This window comes from Topomyia yanbarensis, chromosome 2 (genome assembly GCF_030247195.1).
Source record: "Topomyia yanbarensis strain Yona2022 chromosome 2, ASM3024719v1, whole genome shotgun sequence".
Lineage (NCBI taxonomy): Eukaryota > Metazoa > Arthropoda > Insecta > Diptera > Culicidae > Topomyia > Topomyia yanbarensis.
In genome coordinates, this window is record NC_080671.1 from 430,815,969 (window position 1) to 430,832,328 (window position 16,360).

Sequence of the window (16,360 nt, forward strand, 5' to 3'; positions counted from 1 at the left end):
ACAACCGAAACAAAACTAATGTTTTGGCAACATTGGTCGAGAGGGGTGTGTCATTTTCAACAGGGATTAGCAAAATATAAGAAGTGGAGAAAAAAGAAGCCACCCACTGAGACGTCCAAAAAATTGTTTCAAAATCGTTCAACACGGGTCCAACGATGGACGTTCGTTGAACGGTTATTTGGACGATGTCCAAATTGGTCCAACGAACGGTCTTCATTGGACGTTTTTGAAACCGACCGTTCTTAGAGGGAGGTTTAGCCCAGGGACGGACATACGAAAGAGAAAAAACAAGTGTCTAATTGATCCAGCTCTCAAACGTCACTTTGAACCAGTGTGGGACAGAATGAGATGTCATGTGAGCGATATGTGAACCAGAATGAGAGCGCATGTGAGTAGTATGGTAAATAAAAATAAAAATTGGAAAAAAAACATCTATATGCAAGTCCCATCCCAGGTTTAGCCCATTTATCGCGCCCTTCTGAAAATTATGTTCACGGTTTAGTCGTTTCGCAAACGGCGAATTCTGAAAGGCGAAATCACGACTGAAAAGTAGAGCACTCTATAGTTATAGTGTGGCCATGATGAAGAAGAAAACACATGAATACGTCAAATTTCATGCTTGTTTGGATACGTCATGCTCTTCTTCCTCATGGCCACACTCCCACTAGAGTGCTCTACTGAAAAACAAATTGGGCGTACGCATTTTTTTTTTAGTTTCTACCTACTAAAATCATAGGAATCAAATTCTTTGTTCTATTGTTATAAAGTCTAAGAAAAATATTGTCACAAAATAATTTATATCTGCAATAAATGCTACATTTTAAAAAACATCGTAGAATATTCAAACTGATTTTTTTCCATTTGAGTACATTGCGACTCAGGCCAAATATTTTAATTTAATTTATAATATTTGCTTAGGCCCTAATAGAAGATCATGTCGTCCTATTAAAATTTGCGCGCGCACTACCCGCTGTGTGCCAAGTTAGCCCCTGCTCAAAAAGCTCGGTGTCGAGACGGCGTTGTCATAGACGTCAAATTTTCATGAACAGACTATCTATTCACGTTGAATTTTTTCGAGTTTTGTAAGAAATCATTTATTGGCTGGAAGCTTGACTGTAGTTACATTATCAAAGAATTGAGCCTTTTGAAATCCTTCAACTATCAATTGGAAATGCTGGCAAAAGTCCATGGAACATAAAATAAAGTCGAACTTGTACGGGTAGTCTAGTGAATTTCCAAAAGGTAGTCGATTTATTCATACAATATACGTTTTCGCTTTATTTTTCAGTTACGAGTGAAGCGCGTTTATATTCAAATTACAAGTATGTTTTCTTTCTTACAGGGAAGTTGTTCCCCGTTGGGAAAGATTTCGCACCCTAATTTGATCAGAGTAGAAAGGAAACAGATGCCTTCTTCTTCTTGTGTGCTGTGCCTTCTTCTTCCAAAAATGGACAATAGCTGCTGGCAATAGACATTGGTTCATATCGTACCAGTTCAGAGATGCCAGATTTGCAGACAAGTCTGCAAATTCGCAGACTTTTAATTTAAGCTGCAGATTTTTTCGATGACGCAGATATTTGCAGATTTTCTAGTTTGGTTGCAGATATTTGCAGATTTTTTAGTTTTGTTGCAGATATTTGCAGATTTTTGAATATAAAGGCTTTTGGTTACACTAGCTTTCCTGACATTTTTGTTCTTCCCAGACTTTTAAAATTATTATCGCAGACATTTGAAAAAAGTACCTGGCATCTCTGTACCAGTTATGAGATTCTTTTCTTCTCTCACACGCGCTGGTAAGCGAAGGAGATACAGGAAAAGATGAGTTTTGTTCCCGTACTGGTGGGTTAAGCCATTAAATGATGTATGAATCAGACTACCCGAGGAATGTCCTGGTTCAAGTAATATATACATTCATGCCAGGGAAACAGTTCTATCGATGCGTAATCTTCAGATTTAGTTCATAATTACTATTTGTGTAAATAGTGTAGAATGCATTGCTTCCTGTAAGAGAGATAGTTGTATATGGTAGACTCGAGCGAGAGAAGAGTGTTACGGTTCAAATATCGCGAGAAAATAAATCCGAAATATGCTTTTATGATGCATATTCACAGTTTCTTTGGATTTTTCTAATCTTAGCAATAAGAAACAGACAATAGATACCTAAAAAATGTTACTCAGACTGAATTGCCTTTAACAGTTCGTTGCCATTTATATATACTATATTGAAAAATGTAAATATTGAGCGACTCTACTGAAGGTGATGGTAAGTTTTCACTATTACGCGCTTTTTAATGTTGGACTGACAAATAGTTTTAAAATCAGTGCTGAAAAAAGGTTAATAAAATGCTTGATGTTTGTTTACATTTTTCTGATCTTTCTCAAAACTTATGTAGAGGGCACCTCAGTACATTTGAAGATTTCCATGCACAATAGCACTAAGATTCCTGCAGTATCGACACTTGCCTCCACTGAACGACAATCGAATCCATCGCTAGAACTGTAACGAAAGATCACTTGTATATAACTGCTCGATATAGCGCATCAATGTAGGTAGTCTGCTCCCTCATACGATCAAATGGAATAACCCTCCAGTTCGGGTAATATGGGAAACCAAAGTAATCTCGATGGATCGTCCCCAGAGAAGGATGTGTTCCATTAAGATATAAGCATTTGTTGGTTCCTATTGAAAACAAAACAAGAAAAAAAAACACCATTACTGGGTAAGACCTATATACGAGTCCTTTGCCAGCGCAAGATCGTAAAGCTCGTTTTAAGCTTTAAGAGAGAAGAAACAGTGAGAGGTGCGGTACAAAATAATAATAAATGTTTGAGTTGCAGTTTGCGTTTCGAACCAAAGCTCAAACGTTCGTTGATTACAAGTGTTCGTCCTTCCATATTTGGTTTGAACATTAGCAGTATCTGTATGGGGAAACATTCTCGACTACCTTTTTGTCACATCAACTTTCAATAGCAAGAGCCCTTTTTCAACATAGGGTGATGAGCCTATTTTCGCCATGTTTCTATTGTCACCCTACCCATTTGAAGCCGTTGGTTAGAGCAGCGTCTGCCATTTTGTCCAACGCATGGACTAATCCTTGTGCAGTTGTGTTAGTGAGAGATTGAGGTTAAATCGGGTGGAATTTGTGTCAAATGAGGTTAAATCAGATTGGCGATTCTACGTTGAAACCGCTCGCAGATAGCGCTGGAAGGAAAGTGTTGCTGATTTTATTCTGTTCTGTCATAGTGCATATATTTTCTGTAAACATTGGTAAAAAATGACTTTTAAACACCAAATTACCGATCAATTTGTTGATAATGGTTTATGAAAATGAAGGAAAACCATCATTTTATAAGATGATGAGTAAACATCTTGCGAAAAGAGTGTAAAACATAGTGGTTTCTAATATTATTCGCAGAGCTATACACGCGCTGTTTCGAAATGTAATTTGTTGAACACCGTAGCCGCCGCAACAGCATTTTCCGTTCGTCCTAAGTTAAGCTAAACCTTCATGAGATGGTGTAAATTCATGAAACTCCAGATCAGGCGAGGAAAGAATATATCCGGCTAATAGGAAAGTGTCAGCTTTGTATCATGCACAGCCGATCCTTCTCTCCTACGTAGTTCAAAATATGAAGGAGTTTGACATTGGTACTGATTGGGTTTCGGCTTCGAGTTGGAACTTTATTTATGGAACGATTTTTTATAACCACAATAATACCCCGATTACATTTTGAAGAAATGTATGAGTGAAATAGTTGCAAATGGGTGTAATTTCAGAATAATTGCAAATAAAACTAAATTTCTTACTCGTTTCATTCATATTTTGGCAGTGGTAAGCTTTTTCCGAGAAGATAATGAAGATTTTTTTGTAAGCTACGACTCACTTACGGGTGAAAAAAGCAAACTGTATCACTTTGCCAGTTCATGAGCTGAATCATAGGTGTCGCATGACTAATTTTGGTTTTGCCGCAAATCGCCAATGGCGAATTGAAAACATCGCGTTATGTGTAAGTTGTCAATACACATTACAACTGTGTTGGTGTCCTAGAAATCAAAAAAGTTTAGTCAAATGGAGTCAAATGGAAGTACAACAATAGGAGCACTCGATTCGAGTTTTAGTTGCTCTTAGGCACGAGAATTCCACCGTTTTGACGTAGGACTTACGTCATTCTTTACTATACTGGGTGTCATTTCAAAATTTTCAAAACGGATTCGTTACGTACACTTTGAACCTTAATAACTTTTCTCCTACTAAGGGAATTACTAATTTTGTTTCGTAAATCGAAAGGAAAACGTTCAACGCTTGCTATTGATACCTTGTTTGCTATGTAAAACTTGTTTAAAAAGTTCAAAAACTACTTTTAGTGCGAATCAACATTAATGCTAGAACCTATAAATACGGGTGTCACAGTTTTTCTTAAAGCCAGACGTGTCTAAGCCACAGAGCCGAACACACATACGTGTGCTGCTCAACGAGAAGCTGCAGTTAGACCACCAACCAAATCATTGTTACTGACTTATCGCTGCCAACCAAGAACTGTCGTCGCCCTGCGTGAAATTCATCGCTCTCAGAAGTGGACAGAGTTACTAATTCGCAAGCTGCTCTTCCAGTGCCTAGTCCGTGAGATTGCACAGCATTTCAAAACCGATCTACTCTTCCGGAACTCAGCCGTAATGGCCCTCTAAGAAGCCAGCGAGGCCTGCCTGGTTAGTTTGTTGGAAGATACCAATCTGCTATCCATACCAAGCGAATAATCATCATGCCGAGCGGGAAACGGCGAAATAATATTCACAACAAACGGTTCTTATTAGGACCACAACATCGTTCTCAGAAGAATTACAATTGCAATTTCCATTTCGTGCTTTGGAAAATAACTTCCCTCTTATCGGGTTAGTTATTTTCTATAATAATATCCGAAAAATGTACGACAGAACCAAAAAAGTGACCAATTGGACGGAAGCAAGAAAATACCTACAAAAATTTGAGTCAGAAAAGTGACATTGACGAAAAAATGCTTCGATCGTTTCTAAGTGTTTGGCAGCTGAAGTTGCCGATTTGTTTTCCAACGTCAATTATTTGCGCTGTGCTGTACGGAACAAACAGATTTTTGCGCGATTTGTTGGGAAATAATCAAAACAATTGTGTAGTAGATTCCGTTGATTTTACCGTAAATTTTGATAGAAATGATTTTGTAGAACATTAGTGAATGTGGCAACCCTGCAACTAAGTGAAAGCCACACCAAAAAGAATGATGAAAATATTTCCATTTGTCGCACAAAAGGATGGACTTCCATCTGCACTAAGAAGTTTATAAAAGTGATCGCATTGAGATATACAATGCTCATTCGATGTGAGCTGCAAAAGGGGAATGTTCGTGTATGTACGCAGCAGAAGCTTATTCGGGCAAGGTTCGAATCGTTAGAAAGGATTCTCGTCTGGTATCACCAAAAATAGTTATCTGCAAACCGTTCTTATTAGGATGAAAACATAGTGGAGAAAGAATTTATTTATTTATTTATTTATCAGTGAATGTGGCAATCTCATTCGACATGAAATTTCGAGTAAACATTCATTCAAAAAGTGCATTGGTTCAAATTATCCATGAATGTCATATGATATGCCCAAGTTTAGTCCTACGTCAACACCGCGGTTATGTCCCGGACATTACCCACTCCTAGTTTTTAGAGAATTTGTGGTATCATCTTGGTTCTTAACAACGAACGGAGACTTATGTCGTTTTCAGTTGAGAACCTAGAAACTAACCCAGGTTAGCTGCTTCAAACAAACGTTTTTAATGAAACTGAGTTGGGTTCTCGCAAAAAAACGGTGGTGTGAGCAAACCCGAAATATATTTCAAATATATATCCAGCTTTTTACGGCGGTATAAATTGTTCAGTTCGTAATACGTTTAATGGCCCTTTTTTGGCGATAATACCCAGTCAAAAAGGGCAAGTTGCTGGCTAGCGGGGGGCTATTTGCCAACTCGGATGCGCTAATTGCCCTACAATTTGCCAGCAAATAGCTGGCAATTAGGGGGCTATTTTAAATGCAACATTTGGGCGATTTGCCGCCGTCATTTTTTGCCGCTCTATCCGCCCTTAAACCGCCTCCAAATCGCCCAGGAACGCGCCATTTCATCGCCCTTAATTGCCCGACATGAAAATTAAAAAAAATGATCATTTTCGGATTCATTATCTACTCACATAAATTTATCAGTACACTAAGTAATCACCACCAAACTATAGGAAGAATCGATGGTGCACAACAAAACTTACCACAATCTGACTTTCATTTAGACTTTAGGTCAGAGATCTTGTTCCACTATACTTACACACGATTCCACAATTTCCCACATTCGTTGGCTAAATAAAGTGCACCAGACAAACAAAATTCAAGCGAGAATACGCCAATTGTTTAAAAAACGATTTTAAGCTTAAGCCAAACATGAACCGCCATGTTTGAAAAACGCAAAAAACAACCAAGTCCATTTCAGCCGCCAGAAAATTGGTCTAAGTGTTGAAATTGCCTTTAAATCGCATTCGCCAATTGCATTTGTTCCTAGGGGCAATTAGCACAGGCGAGATGAGTCAAACGTCAAACTGTTTAAATCGCCTGACCATGTTCGCCCAGTCAAAAAAGGGCAATTTGCTGGCTAACGGGGGGCTATTTGCCAACTCGGATGCGCTAATTGCCCCTCAATTTACCTGCAAATTGCTGGCAATTAGGGGGCTATTTCAAATGCAACATTTGGGCGATTTGCCGCCGTCATTTTTTTGCCGCCCAACCCGCCCTTAAATCGCCCAGGGAACGCGCCATTTAATCGCCCTTAATTGCCTAATATGAAAATTAAAAATAATACTTATTTTCGGATTCATTATCTACTCACATACTCACTTATAAGAAGAATCAAGGGTGAAATTGGTATTGCACACCAAAACTTATCACAATCGGACGTTCATTTAGACTTTAGGTCAGAGATCTTGTTCTACTATACATACACACGATTCCACAATTTCCCACATTCGTTGGCTAAATGAAGTGCACTAGACAAACAAAATACAATTGAAAACACACCAATTGTTCAAAAAACAATTTTTAACCTTAAACCAAAAATGAACCGCCATATTTAAAAAACGCGAAAAACAATCAAGTCCATTTCGGCCGCCAGAAAATTTGTCTAAGTATTGAAATTGCCTTTAAATCGCATTCGCAAATTGCATTTGTTCCGAGCGGCAATTAGCACAAGCTAGTTGAGTCAAATGTCAAACTTTTTAAATCGCCTGACCATGTTCGTCCGCATTTTTTTTACAGGGCCGCATTGGGCGGTTGACGTAAACGATTATTGTCAAAAAAGGGCCATTAAACGTATTACGAACTGAGCAATTTTGACCGCCATTATGACACGTAAAAAGCTGGGTAGGTTTGAAACTGGCTTAAAAAACGGTTTGACAGCAGTTTGGTCCGAAACTGAGTTAGTTTCTGCCTCAAACGAAAATGACATTCGACCAATTTATTCCAAAATAGTTACAACATCCTAATATGAAATACTAGCTAATATCCATCGCGCGTTGCTGTGACTTTCAACGAAATAGGAAGAAAACACATTTTTTTCCGAAGCGCCATCTGGCGGGAAGATAATTTAGGGTGACCATACGTCCTGGTTTCCCAGGACACGTCCTGATTTTTCAATGACTGTCCTGGTGTCCTGGGAAGTCGAGGAAAATGCTTGATTTGTCCTGGTTTTTGCCCTGTAAGCCTAAAATATTTTTCTTTATTGAGTCTTCGATTTATTTCCTCAAGTTCAGATCGCGTCTTTTTTAATCTCACAACTTTTTTCTCTTACGTAGAAATTGAAAAAGAAAAGATCAAGCCGTTCGTATATACATAGCATATTAATGACCTGTAGTCCGTTTACAAGGAAACTTGACAGTCGAACCAATCGAATCGGCTGCGGAGTGAAATGAGTTTGCCAAATGAAACAAAAGTGCCCGTGCTACGGGATAACACGATTTCGATCAACTTTAATAAAACTCGTGTTAGATCCACAGTTCAGGAAGTGGAGCAATTAGTTAATGTCAAAATGGAGCTTAATCTCGCTGATGTTACGTACATTCATCTACATCACATTAAAAACTGTGTTTTGATCACATTTAGAAGTTTAGCACAGGCAGAAAACTTTATTGAAAAGAACAACATGCAACACGAGGTCGAGTTTAATAACACCAGAATCCCGGTGCATATGGAAACGCACAGAGAACAGACGTCCATATTTGACTTTTTGCTAGAATCTTTAAAAAAAATCTGGCATAATGGTATCCCCGCTGGGTTGTAACGTAGAATTTGAAAAGAGGGAAGGTTAGAACCAAACACGTGTATTATATCTGTATGGAAGGTTGAAACTGAAAGTTTATTAATATTTATCTTGGTTACACGTTTCAATTCAAGCAGCACATTTTTCTCATATAGTTACCCAATACACTGTGATAAGTTTATGCGTAACTCTAACATCCCTCCTTAAACATATCACTCTTGTACTCCTAATTTCAAACGGTGTTTCTCAAATAATGAAAATGTTAGCCCTTTTGTAAGCACATCAGCCGTCTGATCTGCAGTCGGTACGTAACGCAACTTTACTTTGCCTTCTTGCACACATTGCTTGATAAAGGACAGCTTGACCTCCGTATGTTTAAGCTTTTTCGAGAGTCCGACAAACTCAGCGATGGCTATCGTGACGGAACGGTGACGCTCCGTTGACGTTGACGGAAGCTGATGTATTGTCTGAATCGTCCGTTAATGCATCTCGGTCCGCGCGCACCTCATCCGCTACCCGAACATAAAGCAATATCGAAATTGATCGTAGAGACGTTGAATTTACAACAGTTTTATTTGTTAGCAACAACTTTTCTTGTAACACATTGTGGTATCAGCATTCGAATATGTATATTTGTTTCAGTGTACCGATGAATTGTACTAAAGTCTTTGACATTATCTATAAAGTGTCTATTAGATATTTAGTGTGTTAACTGACACACACACCATGATAAAGCTAAGCATTATAAGAATACTGCTGAATATACGAGCAGGCCTCTTTTGGATTATAACCTTTCAACTGATAGCTAGTTTTCTTTTAAGGTTCAAGTTACCTTTTTTAAGCATGTGTTAGAATTGAACGCTTGGTAGTGTGCGTAGGAAAATTTGTGTTCAGCTTTCCCACCGGATTATCCATTTAAACCTTTTTAAAACTCTAAAAGAAGAATATCAGTCGATTTATTAGATCATCACGATTCAATTCATGCAAAATACCTGCTGGAAAAACCATCGGCTTAGCTAAATGGTGCTTTTGAAAAAGTGGCTGTGGTTTTTTCATTGCGCAGTTGTGTTGCGTACCCCAGCTCGGTGTGGTAGTGTGATAAAAAATCACAGCCACTTTTTCAAAAGCACCATCCAGCTAAGCCGATGGTTTTTCCAGCAGGTATTTTGCATGAATTGAATCGTGATGACCTAATAAATCGACTGATATTCTACTTTTAGAGTTTTGAAAAGGTTTAAATGGATAATCTGGTGGCAAAGCTGAACACAATTTTTCTTACGCATACTACCAAGCCTTGAGGTAACTTGAGCCTTAAGCTCTACCGAAAGCAACCCCTATTAGTAGTGACTAGTTTCTCAACCATATTTGCATGCTAATCCGCCAGTGTACGACAGACTTTATAAGTGGCGACGAGAAAAAAAAGTACCTTTTAGTGCGCGTGTGAATTTTTCTTACGGATTGTGAACAGTGGTTTACTAGGCAAACGACGAAAAACAGCACTGCAACCATCCGTACAAGGCGGCAATTTCGTCAGCGTTCACAGCAGGACAAGTTTACAGCCAGGAAGTAAGAGAGTGTAATACATCCGGATAATTGTTCGGATTGAGGATAAACCGTTTGGAAATACAATTCAGTTTACTGGTGGTTTGGTTGCCGGTTCGCTCTTGGAAAGCTGTGTCGTCGGTTTGATATACCGGTGATTGCGTCCGTCATCGTTGAAATTTAACAGCATAAGTGTGAAGCGACATCGTTCGGTAAGCGGAAACATTTTTTTATTGTTTCTTCATTATTTGTTCATTGTTTACGACCATTTTTATAACAGTAATGGCTCAAATGGCAGCCACGATTGAACCGTACCGCAAAGGAGCATCCTTTTCGGATTGGGTGGAGCGCCTTGATTATTTTTTCGCAGTGGGCAACGTGGCTGAAGAAGCAAAAAAATCACACTTTATAACCCTTAGTGGGCCATCGGTTTTTTTCCGAATTGGAATTACTGTTTCCAAATAGCGATTTAGCGAATGTTGCTTACGAAACAATGATAGAAAAGCTTAAAGCACGTTTCGACAAGGTCGAATCCGACATAATACAACGTTTCAAATTCAATAATCGTAAGCAACATCCGGACGAATCGGCTGAGGATTTTGTCCTTGCAATCAAACTACAAGCAGAATTCTGCAATTTTAAAATTTTTAAAGGTGAAGCGATTCGTGAGCGCATTGTTGCTGGTTTGAGAGATCAGACTCTCCAGCAACGATTGCTAAATGAGCAAAATTTGACGCTTGAATCGGCTGAAAAACTAATAGCTACGTGGGAGATGGCAGGGGCAAATGCTAAATCGTTGGGAATCGGTACCAATTCTGATCAAATTGCTTTTATGAATCATGATATTAGAAGACCTCGTGGCCTTGCTTTAGAAAAGTTAGCAGCAACCTTTGCTAAGGCTAGGGCAAATACAAATGAATCTCGACAAGCAGGTTTTAGGTACTCAGTAAAAAATCGTTTGGGATTCAAACCATACAATAGAGAGAAGGATGGCAGATTTAAAAATTTTACAGATTTTCGTCCAGCTGAGTGGAGGGATGAACAGGATGTACGCCGTGTCGAGAGCCGTGTCTGCGATTTTTGTGGAATAAAAGGGCATTTGAAGCGAAAATGCTTCAAATTAAAAAACCTTCGTAGGAATGCGGTCCAGTTTGTGGACTCGGGAGCAGGACCAAGCAGTTTAAGCGATTTATTCAACCGTTTGGAGACAAATGCTTCGGACGACGAGGACGATAAGAATGATTCAGGTGAATTTCAATGTATGCTTGTGTCGTCTATTAATCATATAAGTAATCCTTGTTTGATCGATGTTGAAGTCGAAGGTAAATCTCTCAAAATGGAGATAGATTGCGGATCTTCTGTCTCGGTAATCGGAAAAAAACAATATTTATTAAATTTTAGCAAAACCTTGACGAAATCTACAAAGCAATTATTTGTTGTAAATGGTACAAAACTTACAATAGAGGGTGAAACTAACGTTTTGGTTAAATGTAGAGGAAAAGAAGCAAAATTGAAGTTATTGCCCTCTAAGAACGGTTGGTTTCAAAATCGTCCAATGAAGGACGTTCGTTGGACCAATTTGGACATCGTCCAAATAACCGTTCAACGAACGTCCATCGTTGGACCCGTGTTGAACGATTTTGAAACAATTTTTTGGACTTCTCAGTGGGTGGTGCTAAATTGTAGCAATGATTTTATTCCTTTATTGGGACGACCATGGTTAGATGTATTTTTTCCCAGCTGGAGAGAGATTTTTTCGGACAAATTGTCCGTTAATAATGTGTTGTCGGACAAGGATCAAAGTATTTCGGTTGTAAAAGACATCAAACAAAAGTTTGCAAATGTTTTTATTAAAGATTTTTCTACTCCCATAGGCGGCTTCGAAGCTGATTTGGTTTTGAAAAACGATTTGCCTATTTTTAAAAAGGCTTATGACGTTCCCTACAGGTTAAGGGAGAAAGTTTTAATTTATTTGGATAAATTAGAAAAAGAAAAAGTTATTACTCCATTAAAGACTAGCGAGTGGGCATCTCCAGTAATCGTTGTCATAAAGAAAAATAATGAAATAAGGCTTGTTATTGACTGCAAGGTGTCAATAAACAAATGCATTATTCCAAATACTTACCCTTTGCCAGTAGCACAAGATTTGTTCGCTGGTTTAGCCGGTTGCAAAGTGTTTTGTGCATTGGATTTGGAGGGGGCATATACACAACTATCTCTGTCTGAAAGGTCCCGAAAATTCATGGTAATTAATACAATAAAAGGGCTATTTACATATAACAGATTGCCACAGGGAGCTTCTTCTAGCGCATCCATTTTTCAACAAGAAATGGATCAAGTATTAGAGGGAATTGAAAATGTATTTTGCTACCTAGATGATGTTTTGATTGCAGGTGCTAATATGGCAGACTGTATAAAGAAATTGTATTTGGTTTTAGAAAGATTAGCTAAAGCAAATATAAAAGTAAATCTAAATAAATGCAAGTTTTTTGTGACAGAATTAGATTACCTTGGACATATTATTGGCGAAAAGGGTCTTTCGCCTTGCCCGGATAAAGTTTTGACGATTCAGAATGCTAAAATACCAAAGAATGTGACAGAGCTAAAATCGTTTTTGGGTTTAATTAATTATTATAACAAATTTATTCCCCATTTGTCCTCAAAATTATATCACTTATATAATCTTTTGAGAGAAAAGGTAAAATTTGATTGGGATGATAACTGTAGTAGAGCCTTTGAGGATAGTAAAAAATCCTTATTGGCTGCAAATTTCCTGGAGTTCTATGACCCAAAAAAGCCCCTAGTAGTTGTATCTGATGCGTCAGGATATGGCTTGGGTGGAGTAATTGCTCATATTATAGAAGGCGTAGAGAAACCTATATGTTTCACATCATTCTCGTTAAACAATGCTCAGAAATCTTACCCTATTCTCCATCTAGAAGCTTTAGCTTTGGTATGCACCATAAAAAAATTTCACAAATACCTGTATGGACAAAAATTCATAGTATTTACAGATCATAAACCATTGGTAGGAATTTTTGGTAAGGAAGGAAAAAATTCGATTTTTGTGACAAGGCTACAACGCTATATTTTGGAATTATCGATTTATGAATTCGATATACAGTACAGAACTTCTGCTAAAATGGGTAATGCTGATTTCTGTTCGCGTTTTCCATTAGACCAGAAGGTGCCTATAGAGCTTGACAATGAGCTGATTAGAAGTTTTAATTTCAGTAAAGATTTCCAGATTGACTGTGCTAAAGTGGCCAGAGAGACAAAAAACGATAAGTTTCTGCAGGATATTCTTGTATTCATGCAAAAGGGTTGGCCAGAAAAAATTGACAAACGCTTTGTCGACGTTTTCTCAAATCAACAAGATTTAGAAATTGTGGACGAGTGTTTGTTATACCAGAACAGGGTCGTAATACCGCAGCAATTGCAAAGCGGGATTTTAAGACTTTTACACGCCAACCACTTTGGCATGGTAAAAATGAAACAACTGGCCAGGCGGTCAGTCTACTGGTTTGGAATTAATAAAGACATTGAGAATTTTGTGAGGCTTGTAATGGAATGGCAGTTGAACCTGAACAAAAAATTGTATCTAAATGGATTCCGACTACAAGACCATTTAGTAGAATACACATTGATTTTTTTCACTTCTCACATCACACATTTTTGTTGATTGTGGACAGTTATTCTAAATGGATCGAAGTGGAGTGGATGAAAAGAGGCACAGATTGTAATAAAGTTTTAAAGAAACTTGTTGCATTTTTTGCACGATTTGGGTTGCCAGATGTTTTGGTATCTGACGGAGGTCCACCATTCAATTCCTTTTCATTCACAGATTTTCTTGAAAGACAGGGTATTAAGGTTCTTAAAAGCCCACCATACAACCCTGCTAGTAATGGTCAGGCGGAAAGATTGGTGAGGACGGTAAAAGATGTATTAAAAACATTTCTTTTAGATCAAGATATGAAGGAATTGGACTTGGAGGACCAAATCAATTTATTTTTAATTAATTATAGGAATTATTGTTCGACAAAAGATGGAAATTTTCCGTCTGAAAGAATATTCTCTTATACTCCTAAGACAATCATAGATTTATTAAATCCAAAGAAAAGTTATAAGCAATTTTTATCACAAAATCCTCAAAATCTATATGACGAGAATGAAAAACCAAATATATATCTTCCGAGAGAGTCTTCGATTGACCTCTTGGAAGAACTTATTGAGGGAGACGAATTGTGGTACGAAAACCATAATCCTCGTAATCAGGCTAAGTGGATAAAAGCAAGTTATATTAAAAGGTATTCTCATAATACATTCCAGATTCTTGTTGGAAGCGTCGTGGTGCTGGCCCATCGAACGCAACTGCGAGTGGTCAAGAGGGACGTTAAACCGATACGACCGAATGTGGTAATTACCGCAACGGCGCGAGATACAACGATGATACCAGCACAAAACGACATCGAATCCGAATTCAGGGGTTTCTCTGAAGAGGAAATAAGAAGAGGAGTCAAAAGAGGAATTCAAGAGGTGAATTCACCACATGTTCAACTTCGACGATCGAAACGAGCTAAAACAAAAAGGATGGACAGAAACTTCATCTATTCTGAGCAGCAGCATGAGAAGAAAAAAAAATTATTGCATAAGTGAAAAATATTTAATCTTAAGCCTAAAACTTTAATGCATTAAGAAGAAAATAAGCATGAACTTTTAAGAAGTTGATTTTTGTCGATTTCGAATCATTCGTAAAATTGATAATTTTGTTCAACTATCAAATTTGATTACATTACTTGCTTTAAGGAGGAAGAGCTGTGGTATCAGCATTCGAATATGTATATTTGTTTCAGTGTACCGATGAATTGTACTAAAGTCTTTGGCATTATCTATAAAGTGTCTATTAGATATTTAGTGTGTTAACTGACACACACACCATGATAAAGCTAAGCATTATAAGAATACTGCTGAATATACGAGCAGGCCTCTTTTGGATTACAACCTTTCAACTGATAGCTAGTTTTCTTTTAAGCTCTACCGAAAGCAACCCCTATTAGTAGTGACTAGTTTCTCAACCATATTTGCATGCTAATCCGCCAGTGTACGACAGACTTTATACACATAACATAACATTGTAACGAATTTAATTCGCTAGTTGGACCGACTGACAAATGGCAAAAACTCTCCAAAGAAGACATTAGTAGCAGAGATTCCAGATTTGAAGATTTATCTTCATTTTGAAGACATTTGAAATGTTGTGAAGACGTGTTTTTCATTTTGAAGACAAATTTATTCGGATGTCTGACTGATTTCTGTCAGAGTTCTGGCTCAAAATCAATAACCGATTCAGAATCCTGTCCGATCAAGCCAAATGATTTTTTTTTTTTATAAAATGTGAAGACATCTTTGAAAAAGATACATAGTATCCCTGATTAGTAGTGTAAAAGATTGTTAGATAGATTGTCAAAGTCAATTTGACATGAGATTTTGACGTTCAGATGCTTTTTAGTTGGACAATGGTCCAACTAGCGGAGGTCCAACTAAAAAGCTGTCCAGTTAAGAAGTGTCCAAGCAGCGAATCACGACTGTAGTTATGATGCAGTCCTTCATGCCCCCAGCAACGGAAAAAACATGTAAATCGATGTTTTTGATTTCAGAATGCATGCACTCAAAAAAAGTAAACGTTATGCCTATTGATTTTACACATAGATTTTTGCAATTAACGGAGGCATATAGACACTATTTGCTGGCACATAAACCTAATGTGTGTATTTACAAGAAATATTAATCTTACATTCACATTTCATAACTATTAGGCACATAAAGCCCCATTCTATACCAATATGCACATATAACTTATGTGTGTGCATACATAGTTTATACAGTTGACACATAGAAGGTATGTGTGCGCGTGATAACAATAGCATTTCTTCTTCATATGAATTTTAAGCGGTTTGAAGCAAATATAATTAACGTTTGGATTTTTTTCAGTGTGGGAAAAGTTCAATTTTTTCATTGTCACATCCCTTAACGGCCCCTTCTTTTTCCATGTAAAAATCGGGTTTGCAATGAAATTGAATGTAGAAACAATAAATGTGATTATATTTCCATTGTAAATTTTCCAGAATGGCATTGTTTTTCGTTGTAATGTAACAATTAAAAATGCTGTAATACTGTTATGCATTTCTATTTGGGTACTTTGTTGCGTTCACGTTGACTGTGGGTTTAGATCCAGTAGCTTTTCTACGGTTCATGTACGCGAGTACGTACACGTCACGTGACACAAATACTACATGACTGTTGGAAAATAATAAACATAGACGACAAAAGCAAATGGGATTGTTTTCAACCAAGAAATTGCATTAAAGTTCGTGAGACCGAGCGACAAGAACTCAACCCTAACAAAAATAAATTATACACGAACTTTAACCCATATAGTGCAACGACTCCACATATTGTTTGGATGATACCCTGAACAGGTCGTTAGGCTCTTAAATCATATGAT

At 37.6% G+C, this 16,360-nt stretch overlaps 1 protein-coding gene and 1 long non-coding RNA gene across 3 annotated transcripts; both read left to right on the top strand.

The window, feature by feature from the left end:
* The first annotated feature begins 1,018 nt into the window (after positions 1 to 1,018).
* LOC131685408 (uncharacterized) lies at positions 1,019 to 2,863 on the top strand. The gene is made up of 2 exons (XR_009304788.1): positions 1,019 to 1,242; positions 1,343 to 2,863. It is a non-coding gene; the product is annotated as an uncharacterized LOC131685408 (long non-coding RNA).
* A 6,238-nt stretch (positions 2,864 to 9,101) lies between these two features.
* LOC131685404 (uncharacterized) lies at positions 9,102 to 14,555 on the top strand. Of its 2 annotated transcripts, XR_009304786.1 has the most exons (3): positions 9,102 to 9,134; positions 9,630 to 10,067; positions 14,185 to 14,555. XR_009304786.1 is itself a non-coding variant. In XM_058969105.1 (2 exons), the coding sequence occupies exons 1-2, from the start codon at positions 10,628 to 10,630 to the stop codon at positions 14,250 to 14,252; spliced, it is 543 nt and encodes a 180-aa protein (XP_058825088.1). In that variant the 5' UTR covers positions 10,519 to 10,627; the 3' UTR covers positions 14,253 to 14,555. The 2 variants fall into 2 exon arrangements, 1 of the variants encoding a protein (XP_058825088.1); XM_058969105.1 differs by lacking the exons at positions 9,102 to 9,134; positions 9,630 to 10,067 and adding an exon at positions 10,519 to 11,102.
* The last annotated feature ends 1,805 nt before the right edge of the window (positions 14,556 to 16,360 follow it).